Here is a 21,922-nt window from a genome sequence, read left to right as displayed (position 1 = left end):
ACTTTCTAATTCAGTGTCCTTTTATAAAAGTCTCTTTAGTTCAGTGACTTCTCTTCTTAAAAGTAGGTTCTTCTGATGCAACACACTTATCCCAGCAATATTTCCATTGTTGGAAGCAATTTCACATATTAATAATAATTTTCATTTTTTTGTTCTGTAAATCCTTTTCTTGCATTTCTTTTGATTTCTTTTCTTTCTTCAAGTACTTTACTTTAATCAGGATTTTACGTTTAGAAAAGAGCCAAAAATCTCAGGAGAGCCATATCTGGTAAAAAAAGGAGCCTTTATTGACAGTTTGTTTATGTGGAGCATACTCGTGATGAATTATGCCTTGATAGTTAAAGAAGACACAGCTTGACCTTCATGCAGTCGTGATGGTTCATAAAAAGAATGCCATCCTATTCATCACAACTTATCCTAACATTGTTGGTAAGAAATGAGATCAAACGATTTCAACATGCTGCTTATTCACTGGACATGGTTCACTGCGATTTTTGGCTCTTTCCTAATCTTAAAATTTTGTTTAAAGGAATTAGATTTAAAAACAAAGAAGAGATCAAAAGAAATGCAACAAGAGAACTTATGGTAATCACTAAAAACAATTTAAAAATGTTTCCAACATTGGAAACATTGCTGGTATAAGTGTTACATCAGAAGGGGTCAAGCTATTGAACTTAAATAGTTAAGCATTCTGTTTTTATGAGCCAAAGTCGGATACTTTTTGATCACACCTCATAATCATATATGATATTATTTATGGAAAGTCAAAATAAAAGCTTACTTGATTGCTATGTGCTTTCTAAGAAAACCTTGATTGTCATTAAATTACAGATCATAAGTTTCTGATGCCTGGTCCTTATTCATGTATTTTGTGACTCAGAACATAGGATAATTGAAAAAAAAGAAGAAAACTTAGTGCTAAATTTACCATACATACAACTGAAAGCAATTAGTTATATCAGTGGTAACAGAGATTAATTTATTGTTACTTATATGAATTATTCAGATTTTAATCAATATTCTTACCTGTATAAAAGTGTTTTAAAGATGAAAAAAGACTATAACAAGAATGTTTTCTGTAGAAAAACATTAAGATGATGATGACTTAAAAAATAACTAGTTGTTTTTTAGACAAAAATGATTGTAATGATTATTTTAAATTCGATAATATTGTAACTAGGACAATTAAAACCTGCTTCTGATTTTGTTTGCACTCAAGCAGGCTTCCAATTACAAAAGAAAAGAAAAAGGATTTGGGTTTAATTGACCTTTTATCACTCATCCTAGGTATTTTATTGGATTTATAAGATTTTTCCAACATCTTTATCATTAGTTGATGTTTTACCTTGATGTAGAATACCTTGCTGAAGAATATGAAGATACAGGAGATCATTAATTTTATTAAAAATTATATTTTAGATTTTATATATTTTAATTGATCACAAAAAATGATAATTATTTTTTTTAGGATAATCTGCTAACAAAATAATGTGGTAATATGTTTGAGAAAAGTGAGATAGGTCATCAAACATTTTTCTAGCATCCGTATAAAAAATTACTTAGGTTATTTTCTAATACAAAGTAGAATGTTGTGATTCTTAAAAATACATCAAGAAGAAAATTTTATTGTACATGTTATTGTAAACATTTGAAAATTGTTTACTCATTATTAATTTTCATGATTTAATCTCATTTTTTCCATGGCATCACAGATTTGTGTAGCATAGGAAAGTATAATAGTAAATATTATGAAAACAAATATGAATAAATTTTAAGACTGAATCAAAAAATTCAACACAGATTTGGGAAAGAAAAATGCGGATTTTGAGGAATTTTTTCTTGATTGTTTCTGATGCTTTGAAACATGATTCCCTCCATTTCATACTGTTGGTTTGACTTAAAATATGTTTGAATTGTTTTTAGTCAAAAAAAAAAATATGTTAACTAACCTTAAAGGTGGAATTTTAAGGTATGTTTTTGCTATTACATTAATCTATTGCTGCCACTACTGAATTCTTTAATGATATATTTCTCATGCTTTTATCCATGACAGTAGATGATGAGAGAAGGGAAGTTAATCACAAGCGCAACTAAAAATGTTGTGAGCATTGTATTTATAAAATTTGGTTTGGATTGTTATTTAAAAGATTATGGTTTAGACATTTTCATTACTTACTCTCATGGACAAAAAAATTACAAAATTACCTCAATCTATCTGTTTCAATCCTTTCAGACATCTTACTCATCCTGACAATTGACCTGACTACTTCATTCCTCAGTTTATTCTTCCTTATTTTTCCAATCATACTACGCAAGAATTTTATCTCTGCAGCCTCAATTCTCGATGCTATTTATAAGGCCAGAAATATAATTAGCTCAACATATCTACACGTACTTGTCTGTTCAGATTCCATGAGTGTCTTGTAGACAATTAGTAACATATACTTCAGACACCCAGTTGTCCAAGAGGATAGTCTATTATTTTTTAAATGATTCAGCATAACACAAGTGTGAGCCTCTGCTGTATTCCAGCCATATTGGACTTTTAGGCAGTGAGTATACTGATAATGTGACAAAAGAGGCTTGCTTACAGCTTCCTTTCACTAATCGGATTGTTTCTGATGATCTTGTGTGTTTTTTTAAGAGGGTGGTTCATGATTAGTAACAAAGTGAATTGAATGCTATCATCAACAATAAACTTTGTCCAGTTAAGAAACTGTGTCACTGTGGAGCTCTTCACAGGAGTAACTGTCCATAGAAAGTTATTTGCCATTTGCGAATAGGGCACACTAGATTCACTCAAGTACATCTCATACTCAGGCCGATGCACCTATTTGTGTTTGCTAAAACTGCCAACTGATACTTTTGGACTGTGTCTGTTATGTGGCATTGCATCAGAGATTAGGAGTTAATCTTCGCTAATTAGATTTGGAGCTAACATCTGAAATATTTTAGGGAACAATATGATTATATTACACAATGTCTTGTTTCTTAAGGCATTTGTATTCAAATATTTAATGTTATAATTTTTTTTTTTAATGTTTTATAATATGTTGTAAATTTTTACTATGTTGCCTGTAATATTGTGCTTTTTGATTTTTAATTTTATTATTTATACTACATATAAAAAATAAATAGTTAAATGTTATTTATGTTAAAAGTAAATAACTAAGTTTTATTTAGTTTATATATCTGTGATATTTAATGTTTGTTAATGTAGAACTAATTTATTTATTATAGAAGCATTGTCTCCCTCTATGAATCATGAGACCTTGCCGATGTTGAGGGGCTTGAGAGTGCTCAGTGATACAGACTAGCTGGACTGAAGGTGCAACCATATTCGAGCGGTATCTGTTGAGAGCCAGACTAAGGAATGATTCCTGAAAGTGGGCAGCAGCTCTTTTAGTTTGTTAAAGGCGTAGGTCAGGACGACTTAAATGGCCATGTCAACATCATCAATTTTCTTGAGTACTATGCAGCTGAAAGCAATGGTAAACTAGAGCTGACTTTTCCCCCAAGAAAATGTATCTCTGCATTTTCATATAACAAAGATGGAGGGGCCTTCCTTGGTAAAATATTCTGGAGAAAAACTAGTACCCCGCTTGGATCTCCGGATGAGTACGACCAAGGAGAAGGGGTCACCAGAAATTAAAAAAATAACATAAGTCTATAAATAACATAATAAGTCTAAAATAGGTTGGTAGGTTAGAAAATTTAAAGAGGGAAATGGGTAGGATAAATGTAGATGTAGTAGGAGTTACCAAGGTTCGGTGGGAAGAGGAAAACGACTTTTGGTCAGGTGATTTTAGAATAATTAATTCAGCTTCAAATAATGGACAGGAAGGAGTAGGTTTTGTAATGAGCAAGAGGATAGGGAAGAGAGTAAAGTATTTCAAAATGCATAGCGATAGAATTATTGTAATAAGGATAAAATCAAAACCTAAACCGACAACCTGATGAGGTAGAGTGTGTATACAAAGAAATTGACAAAGCAATTAAACACATAAAAGGGGATGAAAATTTAATAATAGTTGGATATTGGAATGCAAGCATTGAAAAAGGCAAGGAAGGAAATATAGTTGGTGAATATGGGCTGACAAAAGGAATGAAAGAGGGGACCGACTTATAGAGTTTTGCACTAAGTATAATTTAGTAATTGTCAACACCCAGTTGAAAAATCATAATAAAAGAATATACACATGGAAAAAGCCACGGGATGCTGCAAGGTATCAGATAGATTATATCATGGTTAAGCAAAGATTTAGAAATCAAATCATCAACTGCAAAGCTTATCCTGGAGCAGACATTGATAGCAACTATAATTTAGTGATAATGAAATGTAGATTGGGGTTTAAAAACCTGAAGAAAAGGTGTCAGATGAATCGGTGGAATTTAGAGAAGCTTGAGGAAAAAGAGGTAAAGAAGATTTTTGTGCAGGTAAAAAAATTTGTATCGCAAAAAAGATAAAGTAGAAAATGTAGAAAAAGAATGGAAGAATATTAAAAAGGAAATTCTTAAATCAGCAGAAGCAAACTTAGGCAGAACAAAGGGAACTGGTAGAAAACCTTGGGTTTCAGATGATATATTGCAGCTGATGGATGAGTGTAGAAAATATAAGAGTGCTAGTGATGAAGAAAGTAAAAGGAACTATTGACAATTAAGAAATACTATGAACAGGAAGTGCAAACTAATGAAAGAAGAGAGGATTAAAGAAAAGTGTTCAGAAGTGGAAAGAGAAATGATCATTGGTAAAATAGACGGAGCATATAAAAAAGTTAAGGAAATTTTGGGGAACATAAATCAAAATCTAATAACGTGTTAAACAAAAATAGTACACTGATTTACAGTACGAAAGGCAAAGTTGATAGATGGGTGGAATATATTGAAGAGTTAGTTATATGGAGGAAATGAATTAGAAAATGTTGTTACAGTGGAAGAAGAGGAAGTTGAAGAGGATGAAAGGGAGAAACAATACTGAGATCTGAATTTAAGAGAGCATTAAAAGATTTGAATGGCAGAAAGGCTCCTGGAGTAGACAGAATACCTGTAAAATTACTTCACACTGCAGGTGAGGAAGCGATTTGTAGATTATACAAACTGCTGGTGTGTATTATTTACAAAAAAGGGGAAGTTCTATCAGACTTCAAAAAGAGTGTTACTGTCATAATACCAAAGAAAGCAGATAAATGTGAAGAATACAGAACAATTAGCTTTACTAGTCGCGCATCAAAAATATTAACTAGAATTCTGTACAGAAGAACTGAGAGGAGAGTGGAAGAAATGTTGGAAGACCAATTTGGTTTCAGGAAAAGTATATGGACAAGGGAAGCAATTTAAGGGCTCAGATTAATAATAGAAAGAAGATTAAAGAAAAGCAAACCAACATACTTGGCATATATAGACCTAGAAAATGCATTCGATAACATAAACTGGAATAAAATGTTCAGCATTTAAAAAAAAATTAGGGTTCAAATACAGTGATAGAAGAACAATTACTAACATTTATAGGAACCACACAGCAGCAGTAATAATTGAAGAATATAAGAAAGAAGCTGTAATAAGAAAGGGAGTCCAACAAGGATATTCCCTATCCCTGTTACTTTTTAATCTTTACACAGAACTAGCAGTTAATGATGTTAAAGAACAATTTAGATCTGGAGTAACAGTACAAAGTGAAAAGATAAAGATCCTATGATTTTCTGATGATATACTAATTGTAGCTGAGAGTAAAAAAGTGTTAGAAGGAACAATGAACAGCATGGATGAATTCCTACGCAAGAACTACCACATAAAAATAAACAAGAACAAAACTGAAGTAATAAAAAGTAGAAATAATGTAGGTGGATCACTGAATATAAAAATAGGAACAGAAAAGATTTTGGAGGTAGAAGAATTTTGTTATTTGGGAAGTAGAATTACTAAAGATGGACCATGCAGGAGCAATGTAAAATGCTGAATAACATAGGTGAAACAAGCCTTCAGTCAGAATTGTAATTTGTTTACATCAAAAATTAATTTAAACGTCAGGAAAACATTTTTGAAAGTATATGTTTGGAGCATAGCTTTATATGGAAGTGAAACTTGGACGATCCGAGTACCTGAGAAGAAAAGTTTAGAAGCTTTTGAAATGTGGTGCTGTAGGAGAATGTTAAAAATCAGGTGGATGGATAAAGTGACAAATGAAGAGGTGTTGTGGCAAATCTATGAAGAAAGAAGCATTTGGAAAAATATAATTAAAAGAAGAGACAGACTTATAGGCATTGTGGAATAGTCGCTTTTATATTGGAGTGACAGGTAGAAGGAAAAAATTGTGCAGGCAGGCAATGTTTGGAATATGTAAAACGTTAGGGATGTAGGATGTAGGGGTATACTGAAATGAGATGACTAGCACGAGATAGGGAATGTTGGAGAGCTGCATCAAACCAGTCAAATCACTGAAGACAAAAAAGAAGAAGCATTATTTCCGAACGCTAATAATGAATCTTTGTTATGCACACAAAAAAAAAATCATAAGTTTCTCCACCTCTCTTCTTTCCCAAGATTTCAGTCCTTTTGTAATATTAGGTAAATCATAGTTAATGATTGCATTCTTCCAGTAATTTATGTACCTCAATACATAGATTTTGTTACACTTCCACTTTTCAATTTGCGATATATTTACCAATAAATATGTAGTACTGTTAAACAATATTCAGACTGTTAAGCTGTAATCCTGGAAAATACTATTACATAACTGACTTGGATTTTTTAATTTTGCTGTAAGTAGTGTTTTCATATTAGCCGTGTTCACTATATTTATTTATTATTTATTGTTGATGTTATCTTCTGTTGTTATTGCCTTTGTTATTTTATTTTAGGCAATTACCAGTGGATCAGTGTCTAGTTTTATTGATATTTTAATGAATTTTGGCAGTTCTGAGATGTTAAATGACAATATAATTGACCAAGCTATACATAATAAATATAAGATAGTTTTTTATGGTGATGATACTTGGCTGAAATTGTTTCCAAAAAGATTTAACAGAAGTGAAGGAACATCGTCATTTTTTGTTACAGATTACACCCAGGTAATTTAACAATAGTAGCGTAGTTTATTAATGTAGGTTTTTGAAAAAAAATTAAAAAATTAATTAAATTAAAATTTTTTGTAACAAAAGGATACAAACGATAATTTTAGGATGTATTTTTCTTACTTATGTTTGAGATGCTTTCAGCTAATTAATTTTATGTTTTTTCTTTTTTTTTATTCAGTGAAAACAGTTTTAATATATGCAATCATGTAGTGTTGTGTTTCAGTGATGTATGTTCTGTGGATTCTTTATGAGTGATGACTTGTTTTAATGTTATGAAATCTGTACAATCATGAACACTATTTTAAATAATATAAGTGTCTGCTGAATAATATATATGGTATTATTACAGTTAGAGAGCCTATAATTATATGATTTACTGCTGAATGTTCATAAATAGTAATAAAAATTAGTAAATAAAAATATTAAAATATATGAGGTATGACAATACAGTTCGCAGACTCACTTTATTTGAACACTATGGCAACACTGGCAGGTTGGCAGCAGTGACACAGTGATGGTTAACATTTCTTGCAATTTTTTTTTCAATTATCTCTACAACATTGTATTGAGTGTAACTGTTTTTGTTCACATGTGTTTTGCAGTTGTGATGATTGATATAAATTGTGAATTTGAAGAACAGCGTATTGTGGTGAAATTCCTTGTTAAGCAGGGAAAATGAACTTGAAAATTTCTGGCAACTGTGTTTTAGGACTCAAAAGGTGTGCTGCTGATTGATTTCCTGCATGAGTGAAGGATGGTAAATGCAGCATACTACTGCTAGTTGTTGAATGACGTCAGGGCTGCTTATTGCAACAAACGACGCTGTCAGTTGATTCAAAATGTCCTCCTTCACCGTAACAATGCAAGGCTGCATACAGCAGCAAAGACTTGTGATAATCTCTTTAAAATTCATTACACATCTCTTGAACATCCATCGCAGAATCCAAACTTGACACTGATTCCACCTCTTTGGTTTACTGAAAGAAGCTTTAGGAGAGGAAAGATTAAAAAATGAAGCTGCAGTTAAGATTATGTATGCAATTGGTTGTAGGGTAACCATCTTGTATTTTTTGTTGACTGGGTCAGGAAGCTCCCCTTCATCCCTTGGAGAAAATGTATTTTTGTTTCCTTCAACAGAAAGTAAGATAAACAAATAAAATAATGTGAAAAAATAAGGTAATTTATCTGTAATTTTATCTAATAGCAATAGAGGTATGTAAACATTAAATCTTTGTCAATCATTTCAGAATTTTGTGAGATGTTCTCTAAATCAAAACTTTTCTAAAAATGTCTTCCTCAAAAAATGAGCTCTAATAATAGTGTAGCTATCTTGTAGCTGGAAAGATAATCGCCATCACAGTTCATATAACAATTATAAAATGTAAGAAAAGAAGGCTCTTTTGGCTGTTGTATAGTATCATATGTTTGTGTATAAATGCTTTATAGGGTTGTTAATGTGTATTTCCTTATTTTAAAAATTTAATTGTCATTTGCTTTATTACCAAAATATTATCTAAATAAACATTTTATCTATGTCTGATAATTTCTACTACAATTTAGTCATTTTTTACATTAACTCATATTCATTCATCAAATAAATGTGTTGTTAACCGGTTTGAGATACTTTCCAAAGAAATTGTAATTTCTGTGATTATCCTGCAGGAATCCAGATTGTCTTTAGAAGTTTGGCAAGTTTAATTTTGAATGCATCAAAGTTAAATAATATTAAATCTGTTTCAAGTGCATTCTTTTTTGTTTTAAACTTGTTTATATTCAAGTAAATCACTGGGTCTTCAAACATTTTCAGTGGTCTTCCATGTTCGTTTCTCACGTCAAAATCACCACTTAGAATTTTTTAAATCACTCAAAGCACTGTGATTTAAAGCATGCTCACTGTAAGCTTCGACAAGCATTCAATGTAATTCTGCAGCAGTTTTCTTTAAATGGTAACAGAAAATCAATGCTGTTACCTACAAATCATAGTTCGTAGATACAAAACTCGACATGTTTAACGCTAATTTAAACTACACTGTTGTATGAAAGTTTTGTATTGTTGTAAGTTGAAAATCTTTGCCACAAGAAAGAAAATGACACCAATGAGGTGGTTTGACAGTAACTACATTGAAATTCTGGTTTCATATTTACACACCTGGTAATTGTATTTTAGTCATTTAGCGATAATAATACAATCAGTTTTTGATCATCATTGTAGGAAGCATAAAAATACTAAAATTTTTCAAACTTGTAATTAATTTAACTACTAAAACATAAAGTTTAATCATTATCATCAATATATAATACAAATTAAAAAAAAAAATTAATGCAAAAGAAATATTAGTTGTAACATTAAATTATTTATAAACAGTGTATATAAAATTACCTCAACTTACTTAGTCATTCAGCAAAATATTCTATTTTTTAAAATTATAATAACCCTGCTGTCTTTCTCTTTAAATGTGTGTTACAATTCTGTTTAAACTTAAAAAACAAAAAGGAATCTTTATTAAAAACATTAAAATAATATATTTAAAACTAAAAGTGTGATCAGATTTTAGACTGTACTGTTGTCAAAAACTTCAAAGGATTTTCAATCTCTCCTCCATTTTCAGTAGTAGGTGCTGGTGCCATTACATTGGAGTACCAGTAGAAGTTTTTTTTTTTTTTTTTGTAATGGCAGGCACATACTTAGAATGTGATCAAAGATTATTTGACTTCAGTTGTGTCTGTTCATTTATATATCATTCTTGTGAGTTTGTAAGTATTAATGCATTTCATTATGTTTAACTGTTTCATGACTAATTCTTCTTTTTGTCAATACTTGTAGAATTTCAAGGTAGTAAGTTAATGTTAAGATTTGTGTCAATGAGATGGTTAGTAACAAATAATTTAATCAGATGAAACCAGCATTGCTGAAGATGTTCATAAGAGCAACTGAAAATATTTTTAAATTATTAAAAACACTGTATTTTTATAAAATTTGTTTTGGTTTGTTCCTTGAAAAGTTTATAGTTTTAAATAATTTTCTACATCTACGGTCATAAACAAAAACATTGTAAAAAAACATTAGCATCATCAAATTTCATTAAAGAAATTTGTAGAAAATTAATAGGCTTTTAACTTTTTGAACCCATGTTTACATAAACTGATTTTTTTAAGAAACGTGGAGAAAAGCTGTGTGAAATTGTCATTCTATTAAAAGAGCAAAAAATCAAACTTTTAAAAATATTCTGTCCCTTAAATTTTCATTGTAAGAGAAACAAAAAAGTCAAGATTATAAAAAATTTAATAAGCTTTTGATTTTATATTAACTATATTTATGTAAATTCATAACTTTAAAAAGTAATCAATAAAAAAATGTTTAATTTTTTTTAATAATAAATTAGCCAAAACCCTTTATTTTTAGATTTATTAGCTTTATTAACCCCTATTTTTAAGCAGGCGATGTTGGGTTAATGATGGTTTCTTAAAAAGCAGGTATTTCTGAACATTTTTCTGAAAAAATATTGTAGATCAGATTTTTTTACATCAAAGATGATTTTTTTCAAATTTAAAAATAATTTTATTGTCATTTTTATTTCTTAATAAAAAAAATTTAATGAAAACAGTGCTATAATATGTACAATTGATGATTGTTTATTAAGTTAAGTACAGAAAAATAACAATAACATGGTTGTAGATGGTTAATCAGTATTCTGTGCAAGTTTACATTGCTTTCTTCTCTATATGTGGTTATGAAGCTATAAAATTGTCAACACCACAAAGATAGGTTAATGTTTAGAGATATTGAGATATTGTTAAATCTCAATGAAAAAACTATTTTATCCATATTGAATTAAGGAATTTGTTTACTGGTTATAGTTATGGTGTGCATTTTACTAAAAAGGATTTTTTGGATATATTTTTTAATGATTGTAGGTTGATAACAATGTTACCCGAAATGTTGATGAAGAATTGAAGAAAGATGACTGGGATATAATGATACTGCACTACCTTGGACTTGACCATATTGGTCACTTGTATGGCCCTAAAAGTAAGCTTATCGAACCTAAATTAAATGAAATGGATGGCATTATTGAAAGGATTCATAAGCATCTATTGAATCTGGTGAGATTAATTGTGTAATGTTATTCACTAGTTCACTGTTTATCTTAACAGTTATTGTTTTATAATATGTAGGTGTATTTATTTTTGTAGTTTTTAATTACTTAAAATGCTTCTAACCTGTACTTTTTTCAAGATTTTTCCAAATTGGAAAGTGGTATACTGTAAATTTAATTCATTGCAGTTTACCAGTGGAAAGAAGAATCAAATTCTTTTGATTTAATTTCAGTTGTGAATAAGTTGCAGTTATGTGATATAAGTGGAAGTGCAACATCAGTCATTATATTATATATATATTTTACATTATATTTTGAAAAATAATGCAATGCTGCTGTGATTAGCATTAGCAGTACCAAACAGCAGTAATGTTACTGTTGGGTTGCTTCATTCAGATTTGATATATTAAATATTCTTTATTCAGCAGATTTGGTATGTCAACTGAGAGATCAGAGTAATGAATAAGGTAAACAAAATACTGAAATTTCATTCTGAACAGGATATTATTTCCTTGTCTGTGTTTTATAAAAGTATAAAGAATATAGGATAGTAAACAAAATAACATTAACATTTTTATAGGTTATTTTTCGTTTTTATGTATAAGGTACGTAGTAATAGATATGCCAATAATGACAGATGGACAAGTTCATCCATCTATCTGTCTCTTCATTTTCTTGTTAATTTCTTTAGGGCTTAAATATTTTTATTCAACATTGCCAGATTACCATCTTTCTACTCTGCAAACTGCATGACTTGGACCTCAACTTTTTTTCATGTTAGTGTTTTTTATACTAAGATTGCTCTTTTTTAAATTAAAAAGAAAGATACTATATTTCAGCAAGATGGATCCTGCTGTTCTAAGCAGTAGATGGACTGTTACTGAGGGTTGTGGAGCAAGTAACCATACAATGAATCTTATTCTGTTGGTTAATCTCTAACCCTTGAACTAGGAATAGCAATTGCTGATTGACTAGTATATACTGGTATACTAGTATATACTTTTTGATATACTGGTTTAGTAGATGAATGTAGCTCGTAGATAAATGATCTGTAGTTATTGTCAGAAGTGTTAGATCACACAGTAGTTATCCTATCCTTATGTACTACTACTACTACTACTACTACTACTACTACTACACACTAGAGCAACCTGCAGTTGAATCATTAGTTCATCATAGAGACATCCTGAAAAGGAGTTACAAAGCAAATTGTCTGATCAGTACAGAATAGAAACATAATTAAATTCGTTAATGAAAAAAATAATTGTACAAGTAAATTTTGGAAATACAGTGTTTGTTAACTTTCAATATAATGTGTATGAATAAGATTTTATTGTGTTATTTTACTAAGTATTATAAGATTAACTTCAAATTTTTTAAGAGAATTTTAAGAGAGAATGAAATTTACACTGTTATTATAAATAACTGGAATATAAAAAGTAACTTCTAGCTAATCTAGAATTTTCAGTGATTTAGATCATACGTGTTTCTATTAAGCCTAGATTATTGGATTTTTACTGTATTTATTGTTTGTATCATGTATGGTATTTAATGATTATAACTTTTAATTATTTTAAGGAGCATACATACAACAAATCAACATTATTAATTGTGCTTGGTGACCACGGTATGGCTGATCTTGGTGGACATGGGGGTACATCTATTCCAGAAATTATTATTCCACTTATAACATATGGTTTAGGATGTGGTGGAATTTATAAGTTAGTATATTTATTAATTATTAATTTTTTCTTACGAGTTTAAATCTTGCTTGATGTGCTTGGTTATTTAGCTTTATATATGTGTAAATTTTTACTAATATGCAGAAAATACAGAAAGACCAGTGATGTATCTTAAAAGACAAAGTTATTAAAAAAGAAAAAGAAATTACTGAAATATCAGATTTGAAAACTGAAGTAGTTAAACATTTGGCAAATAAAATCCTTTAAAACATTGAAAAAAGGTTATGATTGTAAAAATTCTAAAGAGTTGGTAAGCTGAATTGAATAATCAATTCATAAATAAAAAAATTACCAGATGAAGGAAAGGCAAGAGAGAGAGAGAGAGAGAGAGAAAGAGGATGAGGGCATTTTTTTCAGTATTAAAAGTATTTTTTATAAAAGTTTTATGTTTTTAGAAATTAGTGTAGAAGTTGCAAGAAAATAAATTAAATTTGGTTAATGTAGATATTAAAAGATTAGCATGTTTGCTGTTACATAGTTAGAAAATATTGAGTATTAGTTGAGTGCATAAACATCCTTGTGCTGAATTTTATTCATGTTTTCTTGTTCACAGTGTATACTACTAGATTTTTATAATGAAATTTTATTGTGATTTAAAAACTACATACATGTGTCTGGTAACAATTGACACCTATAAAATTATGTGTTTAAGTTTAGTGTGCAGTAACTCTGCTTGCCACATAACCCCCCCCCCTTTTTAACAGATAGTTGTATATGTGTAAATCTCTACTTGATGATATTTTATAGTAGGGTACAATTAATAGGTTTTAAAAACAAAATATGTACTATTATGGTGCTGTTTAATTGAATGTTGTGTAAATAAGAATCTATAAGAAATAATTTTGTGTGCCTCAAATAACAACCTCCAAATGTCACTTCGGTTTCATCACTGTCATCCGCAATTTCATTTTTACTATCTGTATGATCACTACTAACACTATCAGTATCACTTTCGTCAATATTTATTTTTAAAAAATCTGATTCATCATGTAAATCACTTTCATATAAAGTATTTTCAATCTCACTGTAAGACACATGTGAGGTTGAAGCCATGTTTATTTAAAGTCGTGAATCAGCAACTGTATTTCATCGCCATATAAAATCTATGATTCTTAATGTATGGAAAGAAGTAAAATGAGTCTCAATATATTGACAAATATTGTAACTATATGAACAGGTCGGTAAAGCGAGTTACAGTATGGAAAGGACAGTTTTTAGTGTGTTAAACGGAGTGTGACTTTGGACCTGTTCAGGAAAATAGACATGTCAGTCTGAGTCTGACAGTGGGTTGGGTAGGGTTAATATTATAATAAAAGATTTGAAAACTAACTTAAAAAAATAAAAAGAGTTGTTTGTGAAAAGGCTGACTCTATTTTTCAAAATAAATGCACATAAAAAGATACTGAATACATTCCAAACATGCTTCATATTCTCTTACATCAAATCTAATTTTAAAATTCTGCATCAAATTTTAGCATATAATAATAATTATAATTATAACAGGAGATCCTATTGTAACAGTGTTTCTATGTAGTATTTATTTCATTATGACATTTCAATAATGTCAAAAAAGAGGGAAATGGATATTAAGCTATTTAATAAACAAATGTCACATTAATGCCAGTAAAACATTCAGTTTAACTCCTGAAAAATCCTTAACGATCATAAAAAAACACTCATCCAATGAAGAAATATAAAGTTAAAGTAATACAGAGCAAAGTTTGTAAAAACCACATATTGGTGTAGTGTAAAAAAAAGAATTTGTAACTTGCTCCAAACCTCCACAATAGGTGTAATCAAACATACCAAAGTTCACAGAATTGTGAGGGTAGCAAGTAGGAGAGATTCACATCACTTGCAGTCCTATAACCTGCCGGTTCTGCAACACCTGGTACATGTCAGGAGTAGCATCGTGGAAATTGAAATAAAGTAAAATTTTTATATGTTTTAATAAACCAAATGATAAAATATACAGTTATCTAAAGTAGATCACTGAAGTTTAACAACGTGGGCACAGTTTCACTATTCTTCTTTTTTAATTTAGTAAACCAGCTATTCTACTATTTAACTGTTCTACTTGATGTCACTTAAAAAGCTTGTAATAAAATATACTAGATGAGTAACTTGTAATATATTTGGTTATAAGTCACTTATATACTTGTAACAGGGTATTACAGATCATCTAAAAATAATTCCTTTATTGTAAAATACTTTTTTAAACAATAAACAAATTACAAACATTGAAAATATTATGAATATGTTAAAAGTAAAAACTCTGCTTATAAAATAAAATTAAAACTGCTTATTTAATACTGCACAAAAATGTTTTATTTATATTTTTAAAAACACAAGTAAACAAATTTAATTTGGCAGAAACATACTGCTTGATATAATTAATAAAAAATTACTAATATTGCATTATTCATGCAATTCTTTCAAACCATATTCTTTTTCAAACCATACTAAAAAGTACCTAAGATTTTTTTGTGCCCAACCTAACACAACAAAAAGGACAATTATATGTTCTTCAAGAATTCAAGAAAATTAATTGGAAAATTTTAAGATAAAAATATTTTTTATGTATTTCCAAATTCCAGACAGCATTAGCTTGTTGACTACTTTGTTTTAACGTTTCCTAATTCAGCAAAATGCAGGTTTCTTGACTTAGTGTTTTTTTTTAAACACCTTAATATTTTTGTTGGCTTGCCGTCTTTAAAAAGAGGATTATTATGTTTTTAGTTATTTTTATTGATTAAATAAAAATAAAACTTTAAAATTTATAATAAAATAAACTGTAAAAATAATAATTATAATTTGTTATTTTTAATTTAGTACTCTCTTCTAAAAGTGGAAATTTAAAGCTAAACGTCCACTTATAATTTTAAAACTAAATTCCAAGAGAAATTACTGGATGTTTTAATGGTTTTTTAAAGATAGGTTTTCTCTTTCTTATTTTTATTAAATTTGATTTATATAGGTGAATTTTTCAGTGAGTTTTTAAAATTGAACAATATCCTAGAATAAGAGTTACTTTGAAACAGTTGCTTTTAGTTTACTTTTATCTATGTGTCAGCTTATTCTCTTCAACAATTGTCAGAGAAGAAAAACATTAGTAAAAGGTAGGAGAGGTGCGCAATAAGCCATATTGTTTATATAAAATGTGCAAATCTTAAAAAATAAAAAAAATACAACGTATATATATCATTAAACAGATTTTTTTTTACTTTTCCTTTTTTTAGGTCTGAATTAGCACAAGTAGATGTAGCTCCAACACTGTCGGTATTGTTGGGTATACCACTACCTGCTGATAATGTTGGCCAAGTTATTACATCTCTGTTTTTGTCAAATGCAACTTCATCAGCCGCTGATATAATGTATGCATTATATTACAACGCGTATCAAGTTGTGACTCAATTCTTACAAAATGGTGGAACTGTTCTGCATGGTTAGCTAACAAACTGTGTTATTTTACTGTGTTAATTTAGAGTTTTGGTTTAAGTGCAGATTCAGCTTGTGTATGTGCACGCATGCACACACATGCGCATGTGCCAAAAACCAAGTTATTTTTTTATTAAGTAATGAAATTACTCTTAAAGCAATGCTTAGTGTAATACTCTTATTTCCATGAACTCTCATCTTTGACTTATTTGAATATGGCTGCTCTGCAGTCAACATATAAACATGTTGCTTGACCTCTTTATATTTATATATACATATGTTGTGATGGTTAACTCTGTGTTCTTTAATTTTCTTCCTCATCCTCATCCTCTCTTAAATAAATTTAATTTCAGTTCAAAGCTGTTTAACCTTTTAAAAATGAAAACATAACTACTATCATTATGCCTTATTTGATTAAGTTACATAATAATTATTTAATAATAATTTGTTTTACTAAAACAAATTCTTTTAACTCTAAAAATCAGTAAAAATTACATAAGTGTTATAAAAAAAAAATTATTTTTTCTAACAATTCTGTACTGAAATAAGTTCATCTTCAGGGATAACCATTATTTTTATTATTAATTTATCTCATTTTTATTTTTATGTTAACAGCTTATCTGTTAAAAATTACTGGAATTACCATAATTCCTTTATCTATTGTGAAGACAAAAGACAAATGTAAAATCTAGAAAGCATTATGAATTAATAGTTCAAATCATTGTCTGATTCTGTAGTACTTGTTTAAGTAATCACAGTAGTCGGTTCATCTTAAGTAATCATATAAACATATTTAAGTTGCTTATAACCATCTTTCCCATAGAGCTAATAATTTAATTATCTTGACTGAACTATAATCAGAAATTTCTCACTTTTATACACTAAAATTGTAGAAAATTTTCTGAATTTTTTAGTCACCTGTCTGTTAGGCCATTATTCTAACTTAAGTTAGATATGTATATATAAAGAGAATCGTGTATACATGGCCAAAAATGTTTCAATATTGTCATTGAAAATTATGAATTACTGAATTTATTTAAAATGAATAGTATAACTTGAAATCAGTCAAAATATGAACATAAAATTTGTTAGAAGTGTAAACCGTCTCCATTGGTCATGGTATTTCATTAATTTGCTTATTGTTCTTCTTTTGTTATAATTATTTTTAATGCTATAATAGTGCATTGAGTTGCTTTCATTGTATATACATTTCATTCGTGTACAATTAACTCTATTCACTTGTATCTGTTACTTAGTAATTTAAATTTTTACTTTCTTGACTATATAGTTATGGTGTAAAGCAGTACACACAATATACTGTACAACATGTATTAAGTATTCTATATAAGAGAAAGTATCCTAATCAGGTACATTTTTTGCATAATGAGGTTTAGCAGATTTTGAAGTTTCATGACCCCCCCCCCCTCTTTAAGTAAGAAACACAATTTTAGCATTCAAAGATTCTGGAAGGCTGTATGTATGTTGGTTGATATCCCCATTTTACTTGAAATTTCTAGACTGGATGGACTGATTTGGATGAAATTTTACACTATAATTTCTGTGTTTGGTGTATTGAATTTGATTTTGGTCAAGGGGAGAGGGAGGTAAGAACCTTAAGGGTCCTGTATCTCAAAATTTTATTAAAAAATATGTAAATTTTTCACAGTTTAATACCTTTTCTGTGGCCAAGATATTTTCTGATAGTTTTCAGTTTTGCTCAAACCTCCATAAAAAGGGGGGGGGGGCAATTTTTTTTCTGTTCATTTCTGGCCCAAAGTCACATTCCTTTCCTAATTAGATGATTCCATTACATTAGTATGTCACTTTGGTTATGTATTTGAACAATTTCAGCAACGGGTAATAAGCTTAATTTAGTTGTTTTTTTTTTTACATTTATCAATTTGATTGATATCTTCAGACAGGTTTAACCAATTTATATTAAATTTTGTACAATAACTTCTGAATATGGGTCATTGAGCCATTTAATTTTTATTATAATCAATCAAGGTAGTGGGGAGATATGCATCATGAGTACCGTATCTCAAAATTCTACTCAAAAGAGTAGAGTAAATTAATTGATTTTTTTTACTGTCATACTTACATATTTTAATGTTCCTCCTAAGTAACAATCTGTTGAGAGGGAAGCTCTTGGGAGTTAAAGTTGCTCAACTTTCCTGGCGTTGCTAAAAATGTTATTCTTTGGCAGATTTTTTAACAATATGAATTTAGATGTACAATATTAGTTTCAACACATCATGTCATAAATGCTCATTTTAAGTTTCTCAAATTTACTTCTCACTACAAAATTATTTTACGCTTCTGTACATGAGCTGAAGACTATACTCAATAAATTTAACTAAAAACAAAACTTTCCCTTAAACCTTCTTGATTTAAAAACTTGTTTTTTAACCTTAAACTTGCTTTTTAGTGTATTTAATCAAATTATTATCATACATTGCAGAGTTTAATTAGTAGATTAATTAGGATTTCAAAAGAAAACATCATATATTGAATTTCTAATATATTTATAAAGTATCAAATAAATTTTCAAACCAACATTTACTATACAAAGTAATTTTGCATAGTGAAGTTTTTATTTCATTTACTTAACTATCACAATTTTCGACAAACGTTTTTATGAGTTTTTATAAAAGATTTCTCATTCTGAGGATCATGCGGAGCCGAGTTAATTGTCAGGAGCTGCGTCTTAACATACTGCTTGCTAAAAATCTTCTGTATATTTATATATATATGAGTGATAATGAAATGTCAAATTCGAAACCACAAAAACTCTGTAATTAAATTACTAATATAACATTAACCTTCACAATAAAATGAATGATAAACTAAATTTTAATTGCTTATCTCATTTAAGTAGTAGTGCTTATTAAAATAATCTCATTATCAGCTGTTTTACTTTAAATACAGATAAAAATATTTTAAATTATAATGAATAAGATTTATTGTCATAAGAATTAATCTACTAGTCATGTGAATCAAGAATGAAAGTTATATTTCAAATTCCTTTATACAGTTTGTTTTGATAGTGATTCCCACTTAAGCAGATCTGCACTTTGAAATTGCCATGAGTCAAAAAGCAATTACTGTTTACCTAACAGGATTCCTAGTTTATCCAAACGTTCGGCATGCCTACCTGAGGAACATATGAATTAAAATCCTTATCTCAAGTGCGATGTAGTACTGAGAGCAGTACATTTTGTCCAATATGACCAGTCATATTGTGGAACTCGCTAGAAGCTGAGGGCATGGCCAAGATTCTCAGCAATTATAATGACTTCTTTTGTTTTCAACTCTTTTCAATCTCATTTTTAGTTAAAATTATCAGTCTAATATAAAAAAATTAATTTTTTAGTGTTAGCTGAAATAGCTACTCTTTTAATAATAATTAAATAAAAAATACACTATGTTAACTGACCATCAGACAATTTTTAGGAATTTTTTAAACAATAGACATATATCTTAAATATTCTTAAACATAACATTTATATTAGATAGTCTCTATGTTAAAGAAAATTGAAACCCGACTGTTTGGAAAGCAAGTGAAAAACAGGTCACTTAAAGTTTTCTTAAAGTTAATAAATTCAACAGTGACTTGGAAAACAATAAAATTTAGTTTGGTATAGAATAGATTTTTCTCCTATTAATTGAAATAAATGTTAATGTTCATAACATTTAAATATATGGTTTTTTTTAGGAAAAATAGTTATACTCTTATTCTTGTAAAAGATTGCTGGTAAAACAATATTTGGTAATCCATATTAAAATAGCTATTTGTAATTATTAATTATTTTGTTCAATCAAAAAACTCTTTTTTAATATCAAAAACATTCATTTATGTAACATAAATGTGTTCTTTTTACATTTCAGTGTATGTTTAATGTTTAAATGATGCTTTTTGTATAATTTGCTTGTCTGGAGTTAATAAACATTGAACTGTGAAAAATAAGCTCAAATTAAGAAATACTAAGGCAACTTTTTATTATTATTATTACCTACAAATTACTTCTACTAATTAAAATAAAATGCTTCCAATATGTTTTTATGTCATGAAAATAAAGTATTTTTTCATATTTTCACATTAAATAATTCTACTTGTAAACAGTTGAGCAGAGTACATTTAGTAGTTATATTATTTGTTTTACATTCCACTCCAAGTAGATTTCTCTACAGCTACTTCAATGTGCAGTTATAACATTCACCCTTAAACATACCTTATGTATAAATTGTGTGATAATGGTTTTATATGCATGATCACATAACATTAAATTTGCTCTCTTACATTTTATCTGTCAGTATACTTTCAAACCTGTGTTTAGGTAAACTTCTTATTTATATATAATCCATGTTACTAATGCTTATAATTTATTTAACTTGCTATACGAGAGTTACTGTCAACCTACCTAAGGGCTGATAACCAAAGAAAATTAAATAGTAACAATATTGCTTTTTGTGTTCTCAAATTTATTTACTTGTAGGATTACTAGCTGTATCCATCTGTTTATCTGTCTAGCCATTAACATAATAATTCCTAGCACTCCTTGGATCTTGAAACTTAATTTGTACTTTTATCTCCTAAAAATTGATGATGAGCAATATTGACCCAAAAGGAATACTTAATCTTATCAGAAGGCATGCTATCTTATTTTGCACTTGCCACAGATCTTACAAATTGTCATTTTTAACAAATAATTTGTCATTTGTTGGATGATTAGAGAATATCATTTGTCCAACAACCGATTAGATACTGAGCTGACCAGTCAAACCTTTCATAACAGTAATATAGGCACTTTATCTCTTGTAATTAGTGAAAATAATGCTACTAACTCTGAAAGTAAATTTGTAGCATAGAGATGCAACAGATGTAGCGTACAGATGTACATTTGTAACAGTTATTAAAAAGTCACTATTCATGTGCTGGCCTCACTTTTAACAAATTTTTTTGTTAATTATTAAAAAGTTTTTATTACTTCATTTAATGTATTTTTGTGCTGTTTTAATTTTAGATGGTTATAAAGTTTATTGGCAGGCTCAACTGCTGCATATGGAATGGTTAAAATCACATAGTGGAAATGAACCATTGTCTTACGATGCTAATATCGTTAACAATATTACTGAAACTTATAAACATGCTTTGCAACTGATGTCGTCGCATTTATTAAAATCTACTGTGGATTTTGATTTGTTAGAAATGACAGTCAGCATCATAATATTAATCCAAGTAAGTTTTTATATTGAATTTACAAGGGTAAATCAAATACAAACGGGATTTTTATTCCTTAGTGTCTACGATTGGTAGGACTGGGCCCATGCTTCTAGTTTGCTTGGGTGGGATCATTAGGAGTGGGAAGAGCCGCCCATTCTACACTGCCAACCAATTGGTCAGTAATGCTTACAATGTTGAAGCAACAGGTGCACCCCTCCACTGCGCAACATATAATTATAAAATTTCTTGCTTGTGAAGAAGTTCAAGTGACGGAAATTTTTCGGAGATTGACTGCACAGTTTGGAGACCAAACATTGTCAAGAACTCATGCGTTTGCATAGCATAAAG

General features: G+C 29.0%; 1 protein-coding gene across 2 annotated transcripts in view; it reads left to right on the top strand.

The window, feature by feature from the left end:
- Window positions 1-21,922, top strand: part of PIG-G (phosphatidylinositol glycan anchor biosynthesis class G) — a 64,148-nt gene that overhangs the window by 20,551 nt on the left and 21,675 nt on the right. For both annotated transcript variants that reach the window (XM_075360948.1, XM_075360947.1), the window contains 5 exons: window positions 6,858-7,067; window positions 10,989-11,177; window positions 12,749-12,891; window positions 16,152-16,357; window positions 21,375-21,589. In XM_075360948.1, the coding sequence (XP_075217063.1) occupies window positions 6,858-7,067; window positions 10,989-11,177; window positions 12,749-12,891; window positions 16,152-16,357; window positions 21,375-21,589 (963 nt within the window). The remainder of the gene's footprint in view (window positions 1-6,857; window positions 7,068-10,988; window positions 11,178-12,748; window positions 12,892-16,151; window positions 16,358-21,374; window positions 21,590-21,922) is intronic.

Source organism: Lycorma delicatula, chromosome 3 (assembly GCF_047948215.1).
Source record: "Lycorma delicatula isolate Av1 chromosome 3, ASM4794821v1, whole genome shotgun sequence".
NCBI lineage: Eukaryota > Metazoa > Arthropoda > Insecta > Hemiptera > Fulgoridae > Lycorma > Lycorma delicatula.
This window is presented reverse-complemented; position numbering and strand designations above follow the sequence as displayed.